The following is a 26,675-nucleotide window of genomic DNA, read 5'->3' as shown; positions in this document are numbered from 1 at the left end:
CACAAAGGTATAGGTGTGGACCATGAAAATACATCACCCAAAAACCAGCCTTACTTTTCCAGGCAATGATGAAGCAGTATTGGTTTATGTGTTGGTTAAGCAAAACCAAGTCTTGAGATTGACCCGAAATGCTTTCAACAAGTTGCTATGGAATTTAAAAAAATATTTAATGGAATTTTCTAGTGACTGACTGACTGACTAATGCTTTCAGACAAGCATATCTCGATATTGGCTAAGGCTACAGGCTTGATTTTTTCACTGTTCAACATTGCTTCAGTTTGAGATAATGAAATTGTCCGTATTTTTTTACAGTGGCTACTTTGATTGCAGAGGTGCTTTTCGAACAGTTATTGATTCGTACTACTGTGTAACGGGTTGAACATAGCTGACAACGAAGTGTAATGGATACTTCACTTTTCAGACGATAATTGATGTAACTAGGGTGCACCCATTTCTTTCTTTTGATGCAGTATGTGTGGATTGTAGGGATGCTTTTCGAATAGTTCTTGATTTGTAATGTTGTGTAACGGGTCTAGAATAGCTAACAATGAAGTGTAATAAAGACATCACCTTTCAGATGATAATTGATAAAGCTGTGGTGCATGGCGCCATTTCTTTCACGGTATGTGTGGGTTCACCAGTCATAATAATATATTACAAAAAAAGTTAACAAACAAGCACACAAAAAACTTGGAATTTTCAACTAGAGTAGGGACTATAGGACATCAGTAAAAAGTACTGAAACAAACAGGAGTAATGCATGATGTTAATTCACAGTAACTGTCTGTGCATTTATGTTATGGTATCTTAAACATAGTAGGGATATAACACTTCTTATTGTTTTACTGTAATTTAATATCATGCACTACTCCAGCTTGTTTCAGTACCTTTTATCGATGTGCTATGGTCCCTACTCTAGCTGAAAGTTCCAACTTTTTGTGTACTTGTTGAAAATACTTGATTGATGGTTCAGAAAATAATTTGAAATTATTATGCATTACAGTTTCTTAAAGCTCTGGTGGAATACAGTTAGTGCTAGCAGATTATTTTGTACTCGTGGGAATGCCAGCAAAATGAGTTAAACCACCCAAATTATTATGGAGACAATAATACGTAGATGTTGGACTACAATAGAGTATACCCCATACCATTGGCTCTGTCCAAACGTAGTTCAGGAACACAACTGTTTGGGAATTTAGTGTGTTCTGTACACCCATATAAACCTTATCACTGAGTACAAAGGGTTAGTGATTGCAATTATGTAGCTTGGCACATACATAGCAGGGCTAATAAATATTTTTTTACACTATTGTCCGCTATTATAGAAACTACTGTGAGCTTCAGTCAGTCATCGTACAGTGTTGATGAAGATGATGGACCAGTACAACCTGTACTAGTTCTCAGTAACCCATCATCAACTGATATTACTGTACAAGTTAGAAGTAATGACATTACTGCAACTGGTGAGTAGACCAACATCACCTTTAACAACATGTTAACAGTGAGAATATTACAGAAGGTGTTGATTATGATTCTGGACCATATACTGTTATATTTCCTGCTGGAGTAACCAGTGTTTCATTTGGTGTTCCAATAAACGATGATAACTCAATGGAAAATGATGAGAGCTTTACCCTTACTATCATGGGTCATTCATTACCTGATGATGTTACTCGTGGCACTCCTGGTCGAACTAGAATTACAATAGTGGATAATGATAGTGAGTACAAATAATAGTGTAGTTATAGGTCACATGATCTTATGATTTGGTATACCATTCATATGTACAAAGATCTGACCTTCAGTATGCATCTTCAAAGATGTCTAATTTGTTCAAAAATTTTTTTTCATTTTTTTGCACTGTGTAGGTGAGTCATTATAACTGATGCCTACTTCATTAAATTTGTTTCAAGTTTGATGATGAATTTAAAGTAGTGAAATTTTTGTACCACAATATAGCTGTGTAGAGAGGGGATTTCCTGGGTTTTTGGAAACCTATGTTGAAATTGGTACTGGTGGGCTTACAGCAGAAGCGCTAAATTCCAAAGCCTGACACTATATGTACTTTATTATTAATAACTAAATGAAATCAGAAGTTTCTTCAAAAGGTAAGAAAGCCAAAAATAATTGTACTTTCATAAAATTATTCAAATCATATCCCAAATCAAGTTGATATTATTGAGTATTTGTTTTCATAGACTAATTTGGGTTAAATTTGTGTTTACAAGTGTTTGCATTTGGATGAGAAGTGCACAAATTATTTGCACATTTAAAAATAGTGATTACTATGCTCCCACAAACCTCAAGCCATAGCTTGAAGTTAACATTTAGCTTTTGTATTGTAGGGGTCAAGGTGTACTTTCTCCTGCGGAAAATTTGTCAATAACCCACATTACTTTTCTTTGTGGTGGTATTGATTAGGATACGTATATAGCTTCAGAGTAACCCTAAATGTTTTCAACAAGTTTTTATAACTTTTATTTAACCTCTTTTTTTCTTGACTAACTATCTATTGACAACAGACCCTCCAGCCAAACATAACTCTACTACACTTAACAGTAAACTTTATTCCTTCACTGTTTGATATTATTTAAGATATACCTTTTTCTTTAGTGCAGTATTTCATATCATGGATTTACCAATGTTCTCCTTTGTGTCCCATTTCTTTTTCCACTACCTTATAGGTGTTGATTAGCTGGTAGTGCATCTCTGGCTTCTTGTGCTGGCTATTACATTTGTATCTACGCTGTCCATGATTTCCATAGTGACTTTGTTATGACTTTTTATATTGGGCAGTACATGCTAAATATTAAAGAAATAACCACTAGTAAATAGTCATGGTACACTCAGATGTGAAATTTATTTTGTGATATCTCTAGTGCTTTACACATGTGGCTGTGACTCCTTTTTAGAGTATTTTGATCTCACTGCTGAGAAACGTGGTGAGGTTCAATGCCGTGTCTTGCTTTCTATTGATTGCAACTAGGTCATTTTTTGCAGGTAGACGTATAGTTTGCCCTTTCTACCATAGTTTTTGATGCTTCTGCTGGACTCCTGGGTTGGGCTATGATACTGGGCAATCAATATACGAGTAGGTACAGAGCATCAAACAATTCATACCATGTACTAGCTGTGTATCAGTGCTTCTCCATGCATAGCCACCCAGTTGTTTATTGCAGGTCAGGATGAACCGCTTTCTTAGTCCATTACATGTACCACACTTCCTTGATAGGTCGAGGTACTCTAGTAGAGCAGTCAAATATCCTAATATTACAGTCAGACATTTTTAATGTGTGACATGCATGGGAGCAGAGTACAGAATGCTAACTTGTTTAACAATAATTTTTTGTCTTGAAAAAAGTTTTACTAACTTGACTGATATTGACAACCTTACCTTGGATGTGCCTAGTCCTCTAGCAGAACTGTATTTTACAGTACCTTCCCTGTATGAAGTTCATCCTTGTCAGTCTAGATACCACAAAGGCAGCCTTGGTGAGAACTGATGGAATAGGACCAAGAATATTAAAGAGTTGTGCTCTATTACCGTAGGGCAGACACTAGCAAGATATAATGGAAGCAGTGTTTATTCTAGCACTGTCCTAAAATCTCAGACTCACCCCCTAAAAATGTGAGTGACTACTACACAATACTTAAGTTAAGCTTGCTTTTAAAATGACACACTGAACTTATGAAAAATGCTCTTAGATTCAATTTCAGAGTTGTTAATACATAAAATTTTCCCAGGTAAAATTTGCATATGCAACCTTAAGTGTTTTCAGTTTCAGATCAATTAATTTTTAAAATTTCCTAGTATACTACTTCATGCATAATAGTGATGGCTATTCAATATCTAAGTGCCCGTGTTTGTCCAGTATAGAAAAAAATGCATGCTTAACTCTCAAAATTGTCCTTGGTTTCAATCTCATGATCAGAAAGTGTAATTTTGTAAAAATTTCTACTTTCAAAATGGTATGCACAGCCAGCACAAATACCCCCAGATTTAATATCAAAAAAAACTTCTTGGTTTGCTATAACTGTGAAAATGCCCTATAGCTAGTATTTAATTTCAAACATCCTAAGTTTTAAATTATTTCTTAGAAGACATCCACCCATGCAGATCTTGTAATTTTCTAGTGCTTTGAGGTATCATGATGGTCAATATTGATCTCACACAAATTGTAAAGATTCAACACTTGATATGCAGTGCATTACTAATAGAATATGTATACATGCATGCAGGTCAGGGCCACCCACAGGGGAGGGCAACGGGGCATTTTTCCCTGGGCCCCACCCATCAAGGGCCCCTTGAATATCTGTTTAAAAGATCTTGATACTCTAATAGAGCGGTCAGACCTTGATACTCTAATAGAGCAGTCACAGTATTCTTCAGAGGAGCAGTGTAACAAGCTTATAAATAAGGAGATATAGTTGGCGAGGGCAGCTATTGTCATTGTGAGCATGTAATGACCTTTTTTTTTTGTTGGTCTTCGACTTACAGCTAGGTTGAAGTTGTGCATTCAGAGTGAAACCCTCCTTGTTTAACTCTTTGCCCTGGGCCTCTTAATTTCTCTGGGCAGCCCTGATGCAGGTGCCTAGGTATTAGACTATACTCATGCATCAAGCTCTACCAACCATACAATCTGACTTCACCCAATCACAAAAATCAACTGTGTGACTCATGACACAACCTTAAATGACTAACCAGTGTTTGGCAAACAGACTTTCACCTGGTCACCCCCCAAATTCCTGATTCACCCCCAAAGGAGAAGTCCTAGAATAAACACTGCCAGGAAGGTCAGCATAGTGTTTATAATTGTCAGGTAAGTGCTGTTGGAGTCGGTGAACAAGAATCTGTAGTACCATGTCTCCAGGTATAAGTGCCTTGATCAAGAGCAACAGGACATCCAGTCATTTAAGGAAGTCAAGATATGGTTTGTTTTGGGGCTAGTAATGATGTTTCACCTAGCCAGGTTCATAGGAGCTGGTAGAGTATCACAACCAACACGTAGTAAGAAAGACAGCTGTTTCTCAGGGAGGCTATACAATATACAATAATCTCTTCCATAAAGGACCAGCTTGCTCCAGAATGACAATGTCTAAAAAATTATTTCAAACAGTTAATATCTCGAATTTTGATTCCCGATAATCAACATGAGTATGACGTAAATCATGATGTGCATGGTTCTTGAATTTAGCAGAGTGAACGTTGGCAGCTGAAGCCTTAGCAGCAGATAAACAGCTGAGGACAGTGGGAGAGACATCTGCACTGTTGGCTAGCACAGAATATTGTAGCTCTACAATCAGTGGGTCAACTGACTGCTCAGTATCCAGAATGCACGACAGCTCAGCTGACTGCTTCGGATGAAGTAAAAAGGGGAGATTCAACACATCTGGGTGAAAAACAGTTTAAGGGGAGGTTCAACCAACTCTTCACAAATTTCAGACATTCCAATTATTATCAATAATACATTAACTATATGTATAAGTTACTTTTGTATATAGGCCACTTAGTTACCTTCTAATTTTAACTGGTTGCTATTTGAGTGTTGATTTGAGCCTATAGTGTAGATGCTCTCAGGGCATAGCTGAGAAACCCCTTTGGGCTGACGGAGTTTCCCCGATTAAAATGACTGTTCTGTTGGAGTTATTGACAGCTCTATTAGAGTATCTCAATCTTGAACAGAAACTTTAGCTCTATGGCTTTAGCCCCTTTGAGCAGATGAATCCCCATCCTAGGAAAGTGTGAATATGGAAAATCAATGCATTGGTATGACTTCCAAGTATGAAGAAGATGACGACCATGGAATTGAAGATAAAAGGAATGGTGAAGTTTAAACACAGAAGGCAGACACTTGTCAGAACACATGCCACCCATGAGTTTATTATTGTGACATAAAATGGTGGTTATTAGGTCTTCAGTTCACACATTAGTTTGACCCATGGTTTTTTTTTTTTAATTGGCCACTACCTGGTGGAGGTGAGTATAAAAAATCAACTTCCAAATGACAGGGTTGGGCGATATTTGTGACATGCAATTATCACATGAGCTTTTAATGCAATTATTGCATTATTGCATTTGAAAATTGAAACACAATTACACAGTTTGGAAAATCTGTACTGTCAATATGAGTGCTTCTTTTCACTGAGAATTACTTTACAAGAAAGTTTTTAAGTTAGTAAGTTAACCTACTGAGATGGTTAGTGATAGTACGCACAAATGTATTAAATATGAGGCCCAGAATAAACACAAATTAGAAGATAAGTGTGATAATTACTATAAAATGCAATAATATTGCCTATGTGATAACATTACAAAGGCTAAATACATGCAATAATTGTATTGCGGGCACTTAAGTAGGCAATATTGGTGATTTATTGAAATGTTTTGTCCAACTGTACCGCACTTATGCAGGGGGCATAATGGACAGAGGTGATTATGATTTTTCAGTAACGATCAGACAAATGTCAGACCAGCTTTATGGTTGATCTGACATGACTGCCAGCCTATCAGCCAACAACACTATTTTCCTCAAAATACTATGGTGTACAGTAGCCCCACCTAGTTAGTTTAATCTCTAAGCAACAGAAAATTGTTATTATGTCAACAAGGGTAACAATGCAAGTCAGAACCACAGCTTTCACCCAACCTTCTCTGACCTGACAAATGTCAGACCAAACAAGGAATTGGGTGACAATCTTGGTAATTGTCAGTAAATGCATGATGGCCGACTGTTATATAGGCTCAGGCCTATCTGTGCTTATGCAGCATAATTTATTCATCTGCACATGACAGGAACTGGTGGTCAACCACAGTAATGACTGTAGTTAACCCTCACTGCTAACTTGTTAAACTTATTTGAAGCACCATTACAAAATACAGGTGAAACTAATTTCCGATTACAGTGTGAATAGTTTTCCTAATAAGCTGTATGGGGGTTGTAAAGACCGAAAAATGAAAGCATGGGCCTTGTGGGGTACTAAATATTGCATATACCTTTGAGTCAAAAGAGGCATGTCCTTTCCTTATGTGAATGAAAATGAATCAAAGCTTTGTTGAGGGACACTTCAGACAAACAGTTTAGAAGATAGTTCTGAATGTTATTTGTGGTTTAAAGCATTTTGTTCAAGTTATGCCTTAACACAAAAATGAGGTAATCAATGAATTGTCACTTGGATGTAGGGCTTTGTAACAAACAGAATACGTAAAGTTGAAATCTAAGCAGAAAGCCATATACTTTACTTACTAATAGGGGATGAATTTTGTGCAATTAAAGCCTTATGCATTTGGATTATTATGGAGATGATAACGAACCTTGGATGACAATAACTGATGCCTCACACAATTGGCTTTGTCCAAATACAGCTTAGGAACACAACTGCTTGGGATGTTGATAGACCCATATAAATCCTTATTCCTGGGTACAAAGGCTATTAGTGATTAGCTTGACTGTAATAATATGTAGCTTGTCATGTAGCAGGGCTAAAAAATTATTGCTTATACTAGTACAATAATTGTCTGCCATTATAGCGATTATTGTGAGCTTCAACCAGTCAACATACAGTGTTGATGAAGATGATGGACCAGCACAACCTGTACTAGTTCTCAGTAACCCATCATCAACTGATATTACTGTACAGGTTAGAAGTAATGACATTACTGCAACTGGTGAGTAGACCAACATCACCTTTAACAACATGTTAACAGTGAGAATATTACAGGAGGTGTTGATTATGATTCTGGACCATACACTGTCACATTTCCTGCTGGAGTAACCAGTGTTTCATTTAATATTCCAATAGTTGACAATAACACAATTGAAAATGATGAGAGTTTTACCCTTACTATCATGGATGGATCATTACCTGATGATGTTACTCGTGGCACTCCTGGTCTGGCTAGAATTACAATAGTGGATGATGATAGTGAGTACAAATAATAGTGTAATTATAGATCACAGGATCAAAGTGCAGCTTAGGTTTTCATGGGGTGGCATAACGTAAACAAATCCAATCTTCAATACGCTTCTTATAATTTGTTCACATTTTTCATTTCACTTTTTTACACTGTATATGTGAGTCATAACTGATGCCTACTTCTTTAAATTTGTTTCAAGTTTGATGATGAATTTAAAATTGTACTGTAGTGAAAAATTTGTACCACAGTACAGTTGAATAGAGAGGAAATTTCCTGGGTTTTTGGAAATCCACTTTAATAATAGTACTAGTGGGCTTGCAGCAGAAACACTTACACCCTGTTCACATGACATACAAGCACAGTTTAGATCATTTTGGTGCACTTCAGTTTACACTGTCTGAACAGTAATCAAATCGTGTTCAAACTGCGCTACTACAACCGAACAGAGTACACCACTGTTTGCCGTGCTGGCATGGTTGGTTGCTGTACATATCCATGAACTAGAATATACAATTGCTTGTGGACTCTACTGTAACAGTACGTTAGCCCTCCGTTTATTTTAACATCATGTCGGTCTGGATAGAAGATGAATTCATGAACTTGGTTGAAGTATGGGGTGAAGGCGCCATACAAACACAACTAGAGGGATGTAAACATAACAGGGAAGTTTACGACAAGATATCAAAGGAACTAAAGGATGTAGGGTATGACAAAAGTTTAGAGCAGTGCTGAGAACAAGTTAAAAAGCTACAGGGTTAGTACCAGAAGGTGAAAAACAAGAATAAGTAAACAGGAAATAATCGTTGTACGTGGAAGTATACAGAAGCAATGGACAAAATCCTAGATGGTAGACCAGCTACCAAGCTACCAAGCTACCACTTGTGATAGACACATTGGATTCTAGCACTGGCACAATGGGTATTATTGATGATGATGATGATCAGGAGGTGAATAAGGTTGGTAAGGGAAAAATGAAGATGCATTAGAGCAATTTAGAGGATGTCTGTTGCTGGCACTGATGTATCAAGTTGTAGTGAAAGCACAAGTAGCATGGCATCACAGAAAGACAAGAAGCCTAGGAAGCATACAAGGGAGGATCAGTTACAATGGCATCATGACTCAAATGTTAGCATCACAGAAAAAAAGTGATGATGAATTGGAGGAAAAATGCATACGTTTAGAGCAAGAAGAGAAGGAAAGAGAGGAGCATATGAAGAAAGCAGAAATGGATTTTCAACTGAAAATGATGCCAATGATAACACAGTCAATAAATCCACACATGTCATCCTATCCATACCCTTGTGAGGTGGACATTTGGTAAACATGCATGTCTACAGGAAATAAGTATTTACTACATGGTACTTGTCTATTGTATTCATGTGCGTAGTAATATGACTAGTTATATGCATCAATCATCACTTATTGGATTTCGTATACAGTAGTCAATTAGTACCTGTCGAATGTCTGCAACGTCTTTTGTACTTTTCCTCTCTTCTGGTGGCTGTTGAAGGTTCTTCACTACTACCTTCATCTAAAGTGATACCATTCAACCAGTCTTCATTGAATGTTCTGCTACGAATTTCACATTATTTAATTTTGCTGTGAAAACTTCACAAACAGAAGAATATACACAGATATAATATAATAAATAATGTTAGCTGTTGATTGCAAAATAATAGTTACGTAGCAGAGATTTGAATATGTCAGTGTTTTCCGCTTCAAAGATGTAGCGAGGTAGTACGTTCCATTGCCTTGATGTTGATGGTATAAAGGAGTATTTGTAGGTGTCAGTGTTACAAAATGGTTCGATGAGTCTGAACATATGGCATGATCTGGTCTGTAGCTGGTACTGTGATGTCTGTAGATGAAACTCAGGTATGTATTCAGGTGGTAAATAGACATTTTGTTTAAGAATGTTGTATAGCATAGTTAAGGAGAGCTGTTCTCTTCGAGACTCTAGTGATTCCCACTTAAGTTCGTTAACCATCTGTGTTACACTAGCATGATAGGAGTATATACCTTTGACATATTGTGCAGCACGCCTCTGAACTTTTTCTAAAGTGATCTTGTCAGTTGTTAAATGAAGGTTCCAGACTGTAGTTGCACATTCAAGTTTAGGGGGTACTAGGCTAAGGTAGGCTCTCTCTCTAAGGTGAATAGATGATGTCCTCAAGTTACGCTTTAGCAGACCAAGCATCTGATTTGCTTTGGAGGTGATAGATTGGATATGTAGGTGCCACTTCAAATCACTCTGAATAATGATGCCTAAATATTTGTAATGTTCAACAGGTGAGAGGAGATGATTGTGTAGTTTGTAGGGAGTAATGATTTTATTTCTTCTAGGATGTAAAACAGTCATGGTAAAGCACTTTGATACATTTAGTCTCATCAGCCATCTCTGCTGCCATTCTTGTAACGCACATAAATCTTCTTGTAACCTCTCAGCATCTTCAGGGGTACGGATAGCCCTATATATTATACAGTCATCAGCGAAAAGTTTAATAGAACTATGTAAAATGGATTCCGGTAGATCATTGATATAGATGGAGAAAAGAGTAGGGCCAAGGACTGTGCCTTGAGGGACACCAGACAGTACTGGGCATCTGGGAGATGAAATACCATCTAGCACAACACACTGCGTTCGATGATTCAAAAATGAGGAGATCCAGTTTTTCAAATTTCCTCTAATGCCATACCAGTCTAATTTGTACAGCAGACGTTGGTGTGGTACTGTGTCGAAAGCCTTTGCAAAGTCAGTGAAGATAATATCTGTCTGTATTCCAGTATCATAGCAACAGGATAGATCATGTAATAGTATGATAAGTAATGTTTCACAAGAACGAGAATGACGAAAGCCGTACTGATGATCACTTAGGATGTTGTTGGTTTCTAAATGTTTCATGATGTTTGAGTTTACAATTTGTTCAAATAGTTTAGAGACAATGTAATTGGTCGATAATTGGAAGGTTGTTGTTGGTTACCCTGCTTAAAGATTGGTGTAATATTTGCAGATCGCCACTCATCAGGAATGACTCCAGAGTCTAAGGAGCACTGAAACAATGTTCTTAAGAAGGGGGATATAACATCAGCTGTTTCTTTAAGTACTCTTCCATGTATTTGATCAGGTCCACAAGCTTTATTGGGGTTGATGTTAAGCAAGAGATTGTAAACGCCTTCCACAGATGTGTTCACATCAGACATTGTTGGATGGGGGCTGGGACCCTTGTCTGGTAGTGAGGATTTTGGTTCCTTAGTGAACACAGACTGGAACTGTTGGTTTAGTACTTTAGCATTATCCAAACTAGTTTCATAACTAGTGCCATCGCATTTCAGCACAGGTATATTGGTATTTTCCTTCCTTAGAGCTTTGATGTAAGACCAAAACCTTTTCTGGTTTGAGTGAGGATGCCCTTCTGGAGAAATAAGGTTATTTGTATAAGACCAGTATGCAGATCTTAGTTCCTTCTGGACAAGATGTTTCAAAGATTTAAATTCAGCATAGTTGGCTTCTGAAAACGAATTTTTACATAGTTTATACAGCCTATCCCATTTTCTCATCAGTCTTTTTATGTTTTGATTCATCCATGGCAATCCCCATCATGCTTTTGTATGTTTATGCGGGATATATTTGTCTACAACCTGGGCAATGGAGTGCTTAAATTTTGACCACAACTCTTCTACATTTGTCTCTTCAAAAGTGCCAACGTGGTCGGATGTGAGAAGAGTGTAAAGTTCCTCTTTAAGTGCATTCCAGTTTGCCCTGCTGTACATGTAGATGGATCGTGGGATTTGTCTGGTATGATCTACTTTAGCATTTACTTCAAAGCAAACGATATCACGGTCACTAATTCCAGCTATGCTTTGAATGTTGAGTATGGTGGAAGGTTTATTTGAAGATACTAAATCTAGTGTGTTGAAATCGCGTGTAGGAAAAGTGACAAGCTGTTGAAGTCCATGATCTTGCAGGATTTCTAATGAATATTCATGTATTGCTCTGAACGATGAGCTATGTTTTACGAGGCTTTCTGACCAGTCGATACCTGGTGGGTTGAAATCACCAGTTAATAGGATAGTGGGGTTGATCGTAGTTTCATTTAATTGGTGTAATGATAAGTCTAGTTGGGTGAGAGAGTATTCGTCATTGATATGTGGTCTATAGTATGCTGCTATGTACAATGGGGAGGCAGAAATTATTAGTTTTGCCCATATGATCTCGCAGTCCGTGCTGAGAGAAGGTAGATCAACAGATGAGAGCTTATTAGAAACTGCCAGGAGCACTCCTCCATACCAATCAGGCCTGTCTTTGCGATAGATACTATAACCAAGTTCAGGTGGGATTATTTCACTATTCATGACATCTAGGGTTAACCACGTTTCTGTTCCAGCAAGAATGTCTGGTTTCTCTTTATCAATCAAACCTATCAGATCAGGTTTTTTATTCCGGATTGATTGAAAATTTATAAGTAGAATTTTTAAATGATTAGAAGTCTTATTACATGTTGCAGGTAGTCAATTAGAAGCTTGGTCAGGAGGTGGTGTTTTTGTAGCAGTTGCAGATAATCTGTTCATAAGTTGCAATTGTTGGTTCTGAATTGTTGCATGAAGTTTATTAAGTACGAATAAGCTTTGATTTCGGATCTTTATGAATTGCCTGGCTACTCCCTTTTCTATCAAACATCTTCTTTCTTTTAGCAAAAGAGATTCTGCAACTCTTTCTTCAGCAGTAAGATCAGGCTTCACAAAAACTGGTTTGGAAAGCTTGCTCTTTCCATTCAGGATGCTGGAGGCATCTGCGTATCTTAAGAACTTGACTAGGACAGGTCTGGGTCTGTTTGCCTCAGGATTATATTTCCCCAAACGATAACAGTCTTTGATTGAGCTTTCATCAATTGGAGGACTTTCTAGTTTTGAAAAAGCTGATGTAACACTTTTATCATCCTTTTGCAGCCTGTCCTGTCTAGTAGTATTGGAAGGGTTTTCTTCTAGGCCATACACAACTACATTTAATTTTCTTTTAGGTGGGGCTGCTTGCTGGCTTTTTGGTTCACTGGGCTTTGTAGGAACAGGTGGAGTAGTTTCATTGATTGGGGCTGGTAAAGGCTCTCGAGCTCCTTCTAATTTTGCTAGTTTATTAGATAGTGTTTTTACGGTTTCCTTCAGATCACATATTTCCTTGTATTGCTTAGTGCATGTACAAAATGAACACAAATAAGGGGTAGACTCGTTCAAATTGTCAAAAGTAGGGCGCACATACGATGGATCCACCCTTGGCGGTCCCCTTCACAGAAAACTGCGTCTTGGCCCTCAGTGGATTCACTAGCCTCTAGTATAGTGCAGTCACAAACTATACATACCTCGCATTTGTCTTCTTCGAGCGTACCCTTCGTCTTCTTTCCAGCAACGCCTGACAGAGGAGTGTTGTGTACTGGTTGCTTCCACTTTGTAGTCCTTCTCGTGTGTTTAGGGGTGCTCATTTCGTCTTGGGCATTCCAAATAGTGCTTCCCGTTGGTAATATCTTTAAAACTAACTATCTTCAACGAGTAGATTCTAACGTGTGATGTTAGATAGTTCAGAAAATTACTAGTAATGCAAATCCCGGGTCTCAGACTCTTCTTTTACGGATAGAGAAAGACCCTAGCCAAGCGTGGCGTCACATGACCTTTATTCCTAGAGAAAGACCCTACATATGTGACCCAGTCTGAGAAAACCGGTCTTATCGCCCATGTCAGTAGATTCGATTTTTCACCCAGGACACAAAGCTACATGAATATACTATCTAATTCCACAATCAAAATCAGTTAGACTTGAGTGGTCTGATTTTGCTGGCTGCTTTTCCCAAGCCCAGTGGCAATCCGTACGTGTGGTGTGGGGCCTTAATGGAGCTCTGGTCAGCCTGGGGATGACTGTATGTGGCTGTACAGTTCTGTGGTGTTGAATGAGTACCTCTGCTGTGAATCTCCTTTCATTTTAGCCAATTTTGAGACCTCAATGGCCCAAAACGTGGTCTAATTCATCCCTACACCTTCCTTTTCAATTTTTGAACACCATCTTGCCTGCCTTCCAGGCCCCCTACTTCCCACCCATTTTGCAGCTCGCCTGATACAGTCAACCTTGGTTTAAAAACTATCTAAAATGGCAGGAAACTTAGTTGTCGACTACTTGTACAGTGGATGCTGTGGAAGGTAAGGAATTAGTGTAAAACGTGTGAAAATTTGGTACACATAGCTTCAACCATTGGCGAGCTACAACAAACTAAATACTTAAAACTGGTGTTTCTTGATACTTTTAATAGGCGATAAGTCCGGTTTTCCCAGACTGGGTCACATATGTTGTACAAAACACAACAGGCAGCTACAACTGGTGCAACATTGGAGACTACCATTTCATTCTGTTTCAGCAGCCTGTGCCATCTTGCCTAAATGCTATTTCTAAAATTATTCGTGCCCTGGATAATCTATAGTTAAATGTTTTTTCTGGCAGCAGGTAAATCTCCACTAAAAGGAAAGGGCTTTAGCAACCACTTAAGAAAGGGATAACCAGAATCACCTACCAAAAATAGTGGTACATTTTTGCCTTCAATATAACGTACATGACCCTGCAAAAAGTTGCCACTGGTAACTTTCTCATATAGTGCAGAATTTAAAAAAACATGTGCATCATGCACACTCCCAGGCCATCCAACATTTATATCACAGAACAAGTAATTACTGTCTACAACAGCTTGGATTAAATACAGTACCACCCTTTGCAGTTATAGTAATCTGTGTGATTCATGAAGGGTGCTGGCAATGGGATGTGGCTTCCATCTATTGCTCCTGCACACTGTGGAAAGCCACACTTGCTTTCAAACTTGTTCACTACACCATCCAAAGCATTTCCAGTAGAAAATGTGATGTACTTCTTCATAAGCACTTGTATTTGTTATGATATGGTGCGCATGCGTGTGAGAGGGGCTTTAATAAGAGATAATCACTGAGTTTGGGTATTGACTACTTTGAATGTTCATGTGTATCCTTCGTGCCACACCAAATCCTGTCATGTAACAAATTGGGGACTTGTCCAGGAGCACCAAAAAACTAGTCATTTAAAGATTTTGGTTGCAGAGACTTTTTTTGTTTTCTACTTTCACTGCTCCTTCATGTTCATCCTGTCCAATTCTAACCACAAGCTTTTAATCTTGTACCAGGTGAATGGTACCTAAACAGGCGTAAATATTTGTACAGTTGGCATTGTTGTTCTTTGTGTGTCTCGTATAGGCAGGATTTGTTGTGTTATCAGTGCCAGTGGTTGGAATTACAATTTGTAGTCATAGACAAGTCATTCTCATCGTCATTACTCTCATCATTCCTATTACATTGTTGTGGAGTTTGTGATTATGTCATTCTCAGTGGACTCTTGTAAAATACCCAGTTTGTTGTCTTTAAATCTGTTGAGTATCAAATGATTAATCAACAACACAAAAGTCCAATCAATAATTACAAGCAACATACATCAGTCTCAATGGTGGAGGAAGGTATGAAAAGTTTGGAGGGCTGAGTATAGCTATTGTGGCTATACATGCACAGTGCACGAAGCACACCCAGAGCATGCTCTCCTTCTAGGGGGGTCTGGGGGAATATCCCCCCAGAAAATGTTCGAAAATTAAGTGCTATGAGATTGAATCTGGAGGTAGTTGTAGCCAATAATCTTAATCACTGTAATGCTAGATAAATAGTCATAAAGCAAGTAAACATTGCTATAATTCAGCATTAAATACTTGAGTTATTAGCCCCTACAACGACCCTGTAAGTACAATGACCCTGTAAGCATACTTACAAGCGTATATGGTGTTGATCACGTGATACACCTTATGACATCACAAAACACATTTGTTGTAGGGCTCTGCCCTACTTTTTGAAAGTTGGGGGGCTTTAGCCCCTGTAGCCCCCACATTCCGCTGCCACTGAGTCTAATTAATGTCCAAAAGTAATCAATAAATTTTAATCATGTGAGTTGCTACAAGGTTCCCCCCCCCCCCAATAGCAAAGTGAAAATTACCTAAGGTGAGCAGGCCATCGCACTTGTCGGCCAGAGTTGGTGATTGTGTGATGGCTTTTCAGCTTAAAAGATGGTTCTAAAACAGTAGAAGTTGGTGATGAGAGTTGAGGTAGTGATCCTGACTCAGGAAATGTAGTGAGGTCTGTGAAAGCTGGCTTCAATCGTTCCATGGAAACTACTTCCTTGTGCCCTTTGATGTTTAGAGTAAAATGTTTCTTGTTACGAATAAGGACTTCATAAGTGCCATCATATGGTGCTTGGAGAGGTTTTCTAATGGCATCGTGCTGCACAAACACATGAGTGCAAGTTTGAAGAAGGCACTGACATTGACATGTTGTTGCTGCTGCTGACATGGTGGTATGGCCTTAAGCTGTTGCATCACTGTTTTCAACTTGGTGGCATAGCTTGATTGATCAGTTGAAAGTTCTGTAATAGTGGCAACAAATTTGCCTGGGATTCGTAGCATTGTACTATAAACAAGCTCTGATGGAGTACAATGAAAGTCTTATTTTATTGTAGTTTGAATACCCAGCAGGGCCATGGGTAGTGCTGTTGTCCAATCGACTGTGTTAGGGTATGATTTTAAAATGGATTTCAACTGACGATGAAAATGTTCAATCATCCCATTAGCTATTGGGTGATAAGAAGTGGTGCGAATATGTTTACAGCCCAGTAACTGCATGAGTGATGACCACAATGCTGATTCAAATTGTTGTCCCCTATCAGTTGTTACTGTGGATAGAACTCCAAAGTGTGAGATCCAAATGTAGACAAATGCCTGTGCCACTGTTTTAGCTGTAATGTCTGGAATGGGCTGTGCTTCTGGCCATCTAGTAAAGCGGTCAATACAAGTAAGAATGTAACAGTTACCTTGAAAAACTGGGAGTGGTCCATGTGAACATCATCAAATCGCACATTGGAATGTGCTTAGTGGTGTAACTGTGTGATAATGAACTTTTGATTTCTGGAAATTAAGGCATGATTGTGCCCACTGACGAACATCTTTGTTAACATCTGGCCATACATAACGTGTCATGACTAACTTTTGTGTTGCCCTTATACTGGGGGGTGTCCTAGAGAATGTAAAGAGTCAAACACATTTCTTCAAAAATTATGTGGTACATATGAGTGTGGTACTCCTGTTGTCATGTCAGAGAGAATGATGGAATCAGTACAAAGAATTGGTATGGGCTCTAATTTGTGTGACGAAGTCTGTCTCAGCTGAGTAAGCTCAGTATCAGTTTGTTGTTCAGTGGCGATATCCTTGAAGTCTACTACTGAGGACTGTGTTGTGTGAATTGCATTGGTCTCCACCTGTGACAAGGCATCTGCGACACTATTATCTGGGCCCTTGATATGATGAATATCACTTGTGAATTGAGAAATGAATTCTAGGTGTCTGAGTTGTCGTGGACTGTGACTGTAAGGCAAACGTTAATGGCTTGTGGTCAGTAAGGATATAAAAATCACGACCTTCCAGGAAATACTGAAAATGCCTGATAGATAGGTAAATTGTTAATAGCTCCCTGTTAAAGGTTCTGTACTTTGTTTCTGCTGGTGTGAGCTTCTTTGAGAAGAAAGCAATCAGTTGCCATTGATGGTCTATTTCTTGTTGGAGGACTGCTCCTACAGCTGTATCAGATGCGTCCAGCATAATGTGAGTAGTGGAATCGGGGTGGGGATGCACTAGTAGTGAAGCATCGGCAATCGCTTGTTTTTATGTCTGTATATGATTGTGTGGCTTGGTCATCCCACTGGAGCGCCTGTTTGCTACTGTTAACTCTGGAAAGTAGATTGTTCAGTGGTTGGAGTGTGTGCACAGTGGGGAATAAAATTGTGGTAGAAATTCACCAATCCCAAAAATTCACACAGCTTACATTGAGTAGATAGCTGAGGAAAGTCTCTGATAGCTGGTACTTTGCCATCTAAAGGGCATACACTTTGACTGTTTAAATGGTGGCCCAAAAAAGTCAATTCATTCAGTGCAAATTTGCACTTAGAGGGATCACAGTGTAAGTAGAATTCCATATTCGGTGGAGCGTTTGAAGATCTGTGTCAAGTGCTGTCTGTGTTCCTCTGAATCTTCGCTTGCAATCAAGACGTCATCGATATGCGCATAACAAAATGGCAGATCTCATAGGACTTCATCTATAAATCTCTGAAAGGTTTGAGCAGCATTATGTAGTCCAAATGGCATATGAAGGAACTCAAATAAGCTGAAGGGGGTTGTGATTGCCGTCTTTGGAATAGAAGATTCCTCAACTGGAATTTAATGATAGGCTCTAATGAGGTCCAACGTAGAGAAGATAGTTGCTCCTTGTAGAGTACTGGTGAAATCATGTAGATGAGGAATAGGATATCTATCAGGAGATGTGATGTTATTTAGGTCTCGGTAATCTCCACAAGGGCGCCAATCTCCAGTTTTCTTAGGGACCATATGTAATGGTAATTCTCAACAACTAGAAGATGGTCTAATGATTCCCTGTTGAAGCATATATTCGAAATGTTGCTTTGCTGTCTAAGGCGTTCGGTTGAGAGTCTGCGGAGATGAGCGTGCACAGGTGGACCAACCGTGTGAATGCAGTGAGTGACATTGTGTTGCTCAGTTGTACAAGGTTTTACAATTGCAAGGTGGTCCACTAGTATGGCTTCAAATTCATTGTTAGGATGGTTTGATAACAGAGTAGGACTAGGGGATAATCCTTGAACAGAAACTCCTTGAACTTGAAGCTGTGTAATGTTATCCACCAGCCTGTTATGCTCAACATCCACCAGGAGACTGTAATGTCATAGGAAATCAGCACCAATGATGGGGTTTTTCACATCAGCAATGATGAACACCCACTGAAAGGTATGACAGAGTCCAATGTTTATGTAAGAAGTTGATTACGATAAGTCGTTATTGATGAGTTATTGACAACCTGCAGTGTGAGAGTATACTTGCAGTGGTTATGGCCAGAAACTGAAGGTGGGATAACACTTACTTCAGCTCCAGTGTCTTCAAGAAAATGTAATCCTGTTGCATTGTCAGTAATGTAAAATAGACGACTAAGTAGGTGGCCGGGGACACTGGTCACCATCAGTGGCCGGCCTGGGAGTTTCCTGAATAAGAGCATGGGGGGCAACACTTCTGAGCTGAGGATCCAAAATTTTGATGGTACCAACACATAACTGGGTGAGCATCGGGAGCGGGACTAGATGAACGGAGACGGGGAGAATGAACATCGAAGTGACTTGATCTCTTCCTTGAGGCAAGTGATTTCAGCATGTAGTTTCACCATATTAAAGACTTGACTTACTGTTGATATGTTGGGGGTGAAAGCAGTTGGAATCTTGGAGATGGCTACTTCCATGATCCTGTCAGCAGTTTTAGCCAACTCTGAGATTAGGTTAGTGTCACTAGCTGAGGCCAGAACCATGCTGACATTGGATGGGAGTCGCTGTAAGAAGAGTTGTCAAATGAAAGCACCATCGTTCCTTACTGTACCGACGACAAAGAAATTGTGAAGGTCTGTGATCTCCCAACTCTTCACTTCCCAACAACTGCTGAAGTCGCCATTGCTCAGAAACAGCTGTCCGTTGAATTAATTGTTCCTTCAGGGAATTGTACTGGTTGTCCTCAGGACTAGATCACGAATCTTAGTGGCTACCTCAGGCGACAGTGAAGCTATCACATAGTCAACATTGTTCATTGGTTGTTAATGCCCCTGGTGGCGAACTGTGCTTCAACTTGTGCAAACCATACTTGTGGATCTGACGGCCAAAATTGTGGAAGCTTAATGGCAACCGTTGCGACACGTGGTTGTTGAACTGGTGGCTGCTGAGGAGGAAGAACATCGTCATCTGCTATAGCGGCGTTCGATTCAAACGTCGTGGTCACTGATTGTTGAGTATTAAATAATTAATCAACAAATCACATAAAGCACAAAATTCCAATCAGTAATTACAAGCAACATACATCAATCTAGTTAATGTCCAAAGTAATCAATAAATTTTAATCACATGAGTTGCTACAAATCCTTTAAAGAAGGTCCCTGTGAAATGCTCTATTCTCAAGGCCTATGAGCTTGTTCCTGAGACCTACCTACAGAGATTCTGAGCCACACCCAGAAGACAGATACTCAGACCTTTGTGGAGTTTGCACAGGAAAAGGAGACTTTGTTTGACCGCTGGTGTACCTCTAAAGGAGTCGATGGAGACTTTAACTGGCTCAGGCAACTAATGATGATGATGGAATAGCTCAAAAACATCCTTCCTAGTGATATTAGGACCTATCTGGATGAACAGAAGGTAGACAGTTTGCATGAAGCAGCAGTTAATGCTGAGGACTACTCCTAGACACATACCACTTCCTTTGGAAAGCCCCATCCCTGTGATGGTAACCCAGCAGATACAGCATTTGGATTAGCTAAAGATGGTCAGCCAGGTGCTCTTATCACCAGTAGCTTCCTAGTGGAAGCCCATCAGGGAACTACAGTAGCGACCATCTACCTGCTGGACCAACATGTTTTTATTGCAAGAAGAAGGGTCACATAATGTCAGAGTGTCAGGCCCTACAAAGAAAGAACGAGAGGCCTGAAAAGCCTGATCTCCTTTTTTCCCCAAGTTTTCAGACAGACCACGAGAAGACAAGTAAGTTGCCAGATAAATACACTCCTTTTATTTCATGTGGTAGTGTCTCCCTTGTTGACTCACAAGTGGAATCTCCAATCACCATTCTCAGAGATGCAGTCTCTAATATTGGAAGGTATCCTTCCCTAATGACTGCGTTACTACAAGGAGTGGAGTTAGGAACTTTTCGTGTACCACTGCATATTGTTCACTTGAAGTGTGGTCTAGTGACTGGACCTGTAGTTAGTGGTTGGAGTGAGACCTTCATTACCAATCCAGGGTGTGAGTCTCATACTTGGTAAAGACTTGGCTGGAGGGCAAGTGGCATGTGTTTCCAATGTGCCACAGGACTCGTTGTCACCAACTGTTGCAACAGAGCAAGCCCCAACAAGGTGAATAGGGTCAGTATTTCACAGCAGCATCTCAGTAGAGAGCAGGAGATCAGGTGCATCACATGGTTGCTAGGAAAGAAAATAGTGGACAACCAAATTTTCGTAGGGCAGTTTCCAAAACACATTTGCAATAGTAACTTGGAAGACATCATCTTTCCCTATGGAAAACTGACATGTTGTGAAGTGAAACAAGGAATATGACTAGCTTATGGTTTTGTTGAGTTTGAAGACAGAAGATATGCTGAGGATGCAATATGTCTGGAGAATGGCAGAGAGTTCATGGGTACTAGGTTAGTTGTGGAATGATCTAGAGGACACAAGGACAAGCAAGAATAGCGGACATGGTTATGATCGATATGACTGCTGTGCTCATGATTGAGAACATTATGACAGAGGAGGACGAGATGACAGATACTCTCAAAGGAGATCTTATTCATGGTCACCACCTTGACATAAGTATCGCAATACTAGTGACTGATGACTTGTGTTATTTCAATTAGGCTTTTCCTCACCTTGTTGGTGTATTTAGGTCTTTTATCATGTAATTTTTAGACAGCTTTACTTTTGTATCCACATTTATGTGTGTATACCTTTGTTGTGTGCACGAAGGGTAGTTTGGGGGGGGGGGGAGGGGGGGGGTGGGGTGTTATGATATGGTGCATATGCATGTGACAAGGGCTTTAATAAGTATTGACTACTTTTGGTGTTTGTGTGTATCCTTTGTGCCATGCCAAATCCTGTCACGTAACATATTATTGCCTTAACTGTGTGATGGACAATACAACATACCGTACTTCTACCAATTCCGAACAAATGTGAGTTTGTTCTATATTCTGCAGGTGTTGTTAGGAACCATAATGTAACAGCTACTCTCGTTTCAACAGAGATACTCTTCCTCTGTCTTATGCTGCGAACTTGAACACAATTGATCACAGTTATAAAAGAAAATGTCCTAGTTCATCCTGAAATTATCCATGAAGTCATGCTGGTCAAATGTCTCCAGCACAACAATATTCCACCAATATTGTGACCTAAATAAAGTAACAGAAATTAATTTAGCTATAACATGTACAGTTGACCATTCAGTTAATCAACTATTGGCTATGTAATAAAAAATATATCTATGATTAAACAAAATACATGAATACAAGCACTAAATAACATGACCACAGTATGCCATATGGCAAAATCCAAAGTGGGAGTGGCAAAAAAACATTAGATAAATTTCAGTGTATATATAGCCATGGTGCATTGTAACTAACAGCAGTACCTTAAATGGACACACTGCAATTTTGGAGCAGGTAATGTTGCCTAAAATAGTAAATCTGACACCAACAATAAAAGTGGTGCATTTTGTTTTGCCTTTCATTTTCACCATCCTGCTAATGATGTTTCCTGCTTTGAACGCTTTCTCCTCTTCATAACCCCCATTGCTGATGCAGCATACAACAGGGTGACTCGTGACATTGCTACACCAGTTGATCATTTAGTAAAGAAATATTTAGTCTTAAAAATATCACATGGTGACAAATGCTTATGGTTAAGTTGGTTAATTATTATTGCGCACAGTTCAGTTTTCTGCATAGTGGCCCGGTTTGGTTATAACATGTAAATAGGATGTAAATGTCAAAGTTCGGAAATTAGCTAGATGAAATAAATTTTTTTCAAAGATGGTAAGCAAGACATAAATGTGGGAAAATACTTTGTTGCATTCATAAAACTATTCAAATCACATGAAGTTCAAGTTTTGTTTTCATAGGCTAATGGGAAGAAGCTGAAAATTGGTACATGGTTAGGTTATCAAAACTGAAGCCTTTTTTAGGGAGACCATAAAGATACACCATGAAACCAACAGTGTATAACAATAATGAAATTGAATAAAAACAATTGCCTATCAAGCAAACCTAAAGGAACTGGTTATCATCATAGAAAAGTCTTTCAGTGGTTTAGATGAATCGAAATATTGACCCAACTACGTGTACTCCTGTCACCCTATTAGAGCAGTCAGCTGTGTACTATTCTGAGCACTGAGTTTAGTTACACAACAAGTCACTCTGTAGGTGGTTCAGCTACATTACAGGTCACCCTGTAGAGAGTTTAGGTACATTACAAGTTGCCCTGTAGAGAGTGTTCAGCTGCAAGCAAATAACCCTGTAGCAGGGTTCTGCCCACACTGGTCAACAGTGATTCAAAGCGACCAATACCTCTAAAAACCAACCAGTATCCTCTTAAATCCGACCAGTGCAATTCTTACATATATCACTGATACTTGTGTAATATACCCTAATATAACACAGCATATCAGTTCATGTTACCTTTAGGCCACCACTCAGGAATTTCTGGGCAGAACCCTGCTGTAGAGAATTCAATTACGTTACAAGTCACCCAGTAGAGAGTTAGTCAGTTACATTACAAGTCACTTTGTAATACCTTGTAGATATTCAGCTACATTACAAATCACCCTTTAGATAGAGCTCAACTGTGTTTGCAAGTCACCTTGTAGAGAGTTAAGCTATGTTACAAACAAGTCTCTCTGCAATGAGTTCAACTATGTTGAAAGTCACCTTTGTATAGAGTTCAGCTGTGTAACAAGTCACCCTGTAAAGTGTTCAGCATGCAAGGTTACAGCTACATAACAACTCACCCTGTATGGAATTCAACTAGGTTATAAGTCACCTTGTAGAGAATTCGGCTACCATCAAGTCACCATGTAGAAAGTCAGAAGTCATCGTGTAGAGATTTTGGCTATGTTCAAGTCGCCTTGTAGATTTCAGCTACAATCAAAGCACCTCAACTAGTCAGCTCAGCTAGTTCAGCTACATTTCTGCTACATTAGACAACAGTGAGCTACAAACAAGTGCACCTGTAAAGAGTTTGTGTGATAATTTTACAGTAGTATATTTGTGGTAAGAATAATGGATGAAATATAGCAGTACAAATAAGATATCCAGAGGAGGGCGGAAGCGCTTCAGGCGCTAATTGAAAATATTATCTTAATTGCATAGTTTAATCACGTGAACCTCAATAGTCTCAATACAAAACTAGTGAATGGTGGTGATCGCTGATGATCGCTAGATATTTTGGTTGTGCTTCGTGTAAGGATTAAAATGGGTGCAGTTTGTTTTTAAAAAACGCTTAGTTTTCTAGGCAAAACTGATGGAACAATATTTTGCGCATATAGCAATACTAGCACTAGCAAGGTCACACTTTGTTACATCATCCACACATTTTAGTTCATCCAGAAACCAATGGTTTAGCATAATTCATTTTAATGGCGCTTAAATTGCTTCCGCCCTCCTCTGTTAGACATCTGTGCTCTTCCTTATTCCTGAAAAGGTGGTCATACACTTGTTTTGGGGGTATACAGTTACAAAAAAGAACTAATATCTATACCAAACAGGCCAAGCTGTGAATAAGTGTGTGTGTCCCCCCCCCCCCCCCCCCCACCAAAAAAAAGAGAGCCAGAGCAAAAAAAAGATGTGAAATCAAGAGGTAGTGGCCAAGAAATGGCTGCAATGATGTTATCAATTTTCATTTACATCATTGCAGCTATATAACATCATTGCAGCCTTTCTTAACATTATTGCAGCCATTTCTTGGCTGCCACCTTTGATTTCACATCTTTGTCATCTTGGCTCTTTTTGGGCTATAGCTTGGCTGTTTTGATATTGATTTAATAAATACAATGTAAATAACTGTGTGCTAGTATTCATTACTTACAGTTTATTCATGTTTCATCTTTAGCTAATTCCCAGTGTTCATTCCAAAGTTGTCCTACCAGGAATGTACAGCTGACTGAAGGTGATCAGCCAGTGACTTTACCATGTGACTTCAACACACCTATCAACTCATCATCGACAGCAACTGGCAGTTATACATACTGTTATAATTCCACAATACTGGTTCCTCATTCTAGTAATTCCTACACTATTGATAGCATTGACTACACTCTAGACAATTCAAAAATATGTTGTTTCAATAATGAAGCACAAAGTTGTGCAGTGTGCTATAACTTCAGTGTGTACTGTAAGTACTCCACACCACACTTGTATGTTGTGTTAGAGTAGTTGTTTGTTCACAGATAAACCAAGGAATAAATTCAAATTTCTCCAAGGCCCTACACCAGTATTTGGAGAGCAGTATACTATTAACTGTGAGGTGATAGCTAATCCATCACCAGTGTGTGAGTGGAGGAGAACAATGTTTCAACTCAGTGATGTTGACAATGATGACGATGGCTCGTCTTCTTCTACTGGTTTAGTGTTTCCCAGTATTAAAATAGTAGATTTTCCCATTCCTTCTGAAGCAATCTTTACAAATAATAATTGCACGATTACCTTCAATATGTAGGTTTTGGTTAATGTTACTTCTTGCTGTAATTTTTTGTTTTGATCAGCTTAAAGCCAAATCACAAAGGAGATTATTCTTGTACTGCTACCAACTTTCTGGGGACAGCTCATGCAAGTATCCCAACTATAACTTTACTAGTGAGTGTGCATCTGTTAAATAAATTCTGTTTTGTCAGCTATGTATATGTAGTGCACAAAAGTTTGGTTGGAATGACTAAATATGGTAAATTGAAGAAAGTTTGTCAAATTTTATTTGCCAATTTCTTTATTATGACTGAATATCAAATTTTAAATTTTATCCACCCAATCACTTGTAAATCATTTTATTCTCCACACTTTAGCCTTGCTGACCTTTGTGGTTTATGGTAGCATTGCCTTAGAAAAAAATTAAAATTATACATTGTTTACTTATGAGTGATGTCAGTACACTGTGTCCAATGTCAAGATACCGTATAACGGGAATGATTCGCAGAAGAAAACATTCACGAATGATAGACTATTTCCTCATTCATGAGAAAATGTTCGTAATTTATTGCATAAAGTAATTTAATAATTGGGCGCACGTTTGCAACAGATTAATCATGGATAGGGAACGCTCGACTCTGACATGTTGCATATGCGTACTTAGTAGCCTTGCACAATTGCTGCTTCACTGGAGAAGTACGATAATGAGCTCGAACGATAGGCACGCCTAGCCTTGGGGGCAGCACTAAAACCGAGGCCAAGACACGCCATTCCTGCACAATGAGTTGCTGGGCCGTAATTATATTTGCCGCATTTCTCTTGCATGAGTAGCACTGATTGTTTCAATGTCAATGAAATTTGCATCTCTCAGTGTTCGAATCACATCGTCTTGCACCTCACTGGCTATGCCATCATGCATATAATTATAGCAGTTTAGCGAGTAGCAAGGTGAGTAGCTACTTGCTTATGCACTAGTTGTATGAATGCTTGCATCAACTGATCCATGAAACAAAGATTTTTTTTATTTTGTAGGAAAAATTTAGCAAGAAAACATTCGCGAATGCATCTAAAATGCAAATGTTTTCTTCCACGAATCATTCCCCTTATACGGTACATGGTAGTGTGTAGTGTGGCCAAGAAAGTGGGAACACTACACAGTGGGTTTATTTGTTGTAGGAAGAAAAAAAACATTTTTCTATGCATGCATAGTTCAATGATCCCTTTTCAATTTTTGCATTATAGCTGTCCTCCACCTTCAGCACTTTACATACCAAATTTAAGCAAAATCACCAAATATATCTATGAAATACCAGTCATCAAAGTTAGACTCAAACTTTGTGTGTTTTGCTAGGGACTAATTTTTCTTTGTCTTTTTACATACTTTACAAAAGCCGGTATAAAATGCA

The 26,675-nt window shown here is 38.9% G+C and overlaps 1 protein-coding gene across 1 annotated transcript in view; it reads left to right on the top strand.

The window, feature by feature from the left end:
* Positions 1–25,689, top strand: part of LOC136262034 (neural cell adhesion molecule 1-like) — a 57,172-nt gene extending 31,483 nt beyond the window's left edge. The window contains exons 5-11 of the mRNA XM_066056163.1: positions 1,326–1,463; positions 1,517–1,720; positions 7,529–7,666; positions 7,720–7,923; positions 24,701–24,982; positions 25,038–25,302; positions 25,353–25,689. Coding sequence (XP_065912235.1) covers positions 1,326–1,463; positions 1,517–1,720; positions 7,529–7,666; positions 7,720–7,923; positions 24,701–24,982; positions 25,038–25,302; positions 25,353–25,674 — 1,553 coding nt within the window. The 3' untranslated portion in view covers positions 25,675–25,689. The remainder of the gene's footprint in view (positions 1–1,325; positions 1,464–1,516; positions 1,721–7,528; positions 7,667–7,719; positions 7,924–24,700; positions 24,983–25,037; positions 25,303–25,352) is intronic.
* Positions 25,690–26,675: the final 986 nt, after the last annotated feature.

Source organism: Dysidea avara, chromosome 7 (genome assembly GCF_963678975.1).
Source record: "Dysidea avara chromosome 7, odDysAvar1.4, whole genome shotgun sequence".
NCBI lineage: Eukaryota > Metazoa > Porifera > Demospongiae > Dictyoceratida > Dysideidae > Dysidea > Dysidea avara.
This window is presented reverse-complemented; position numbering and strand designations above follow the sequence as displayed.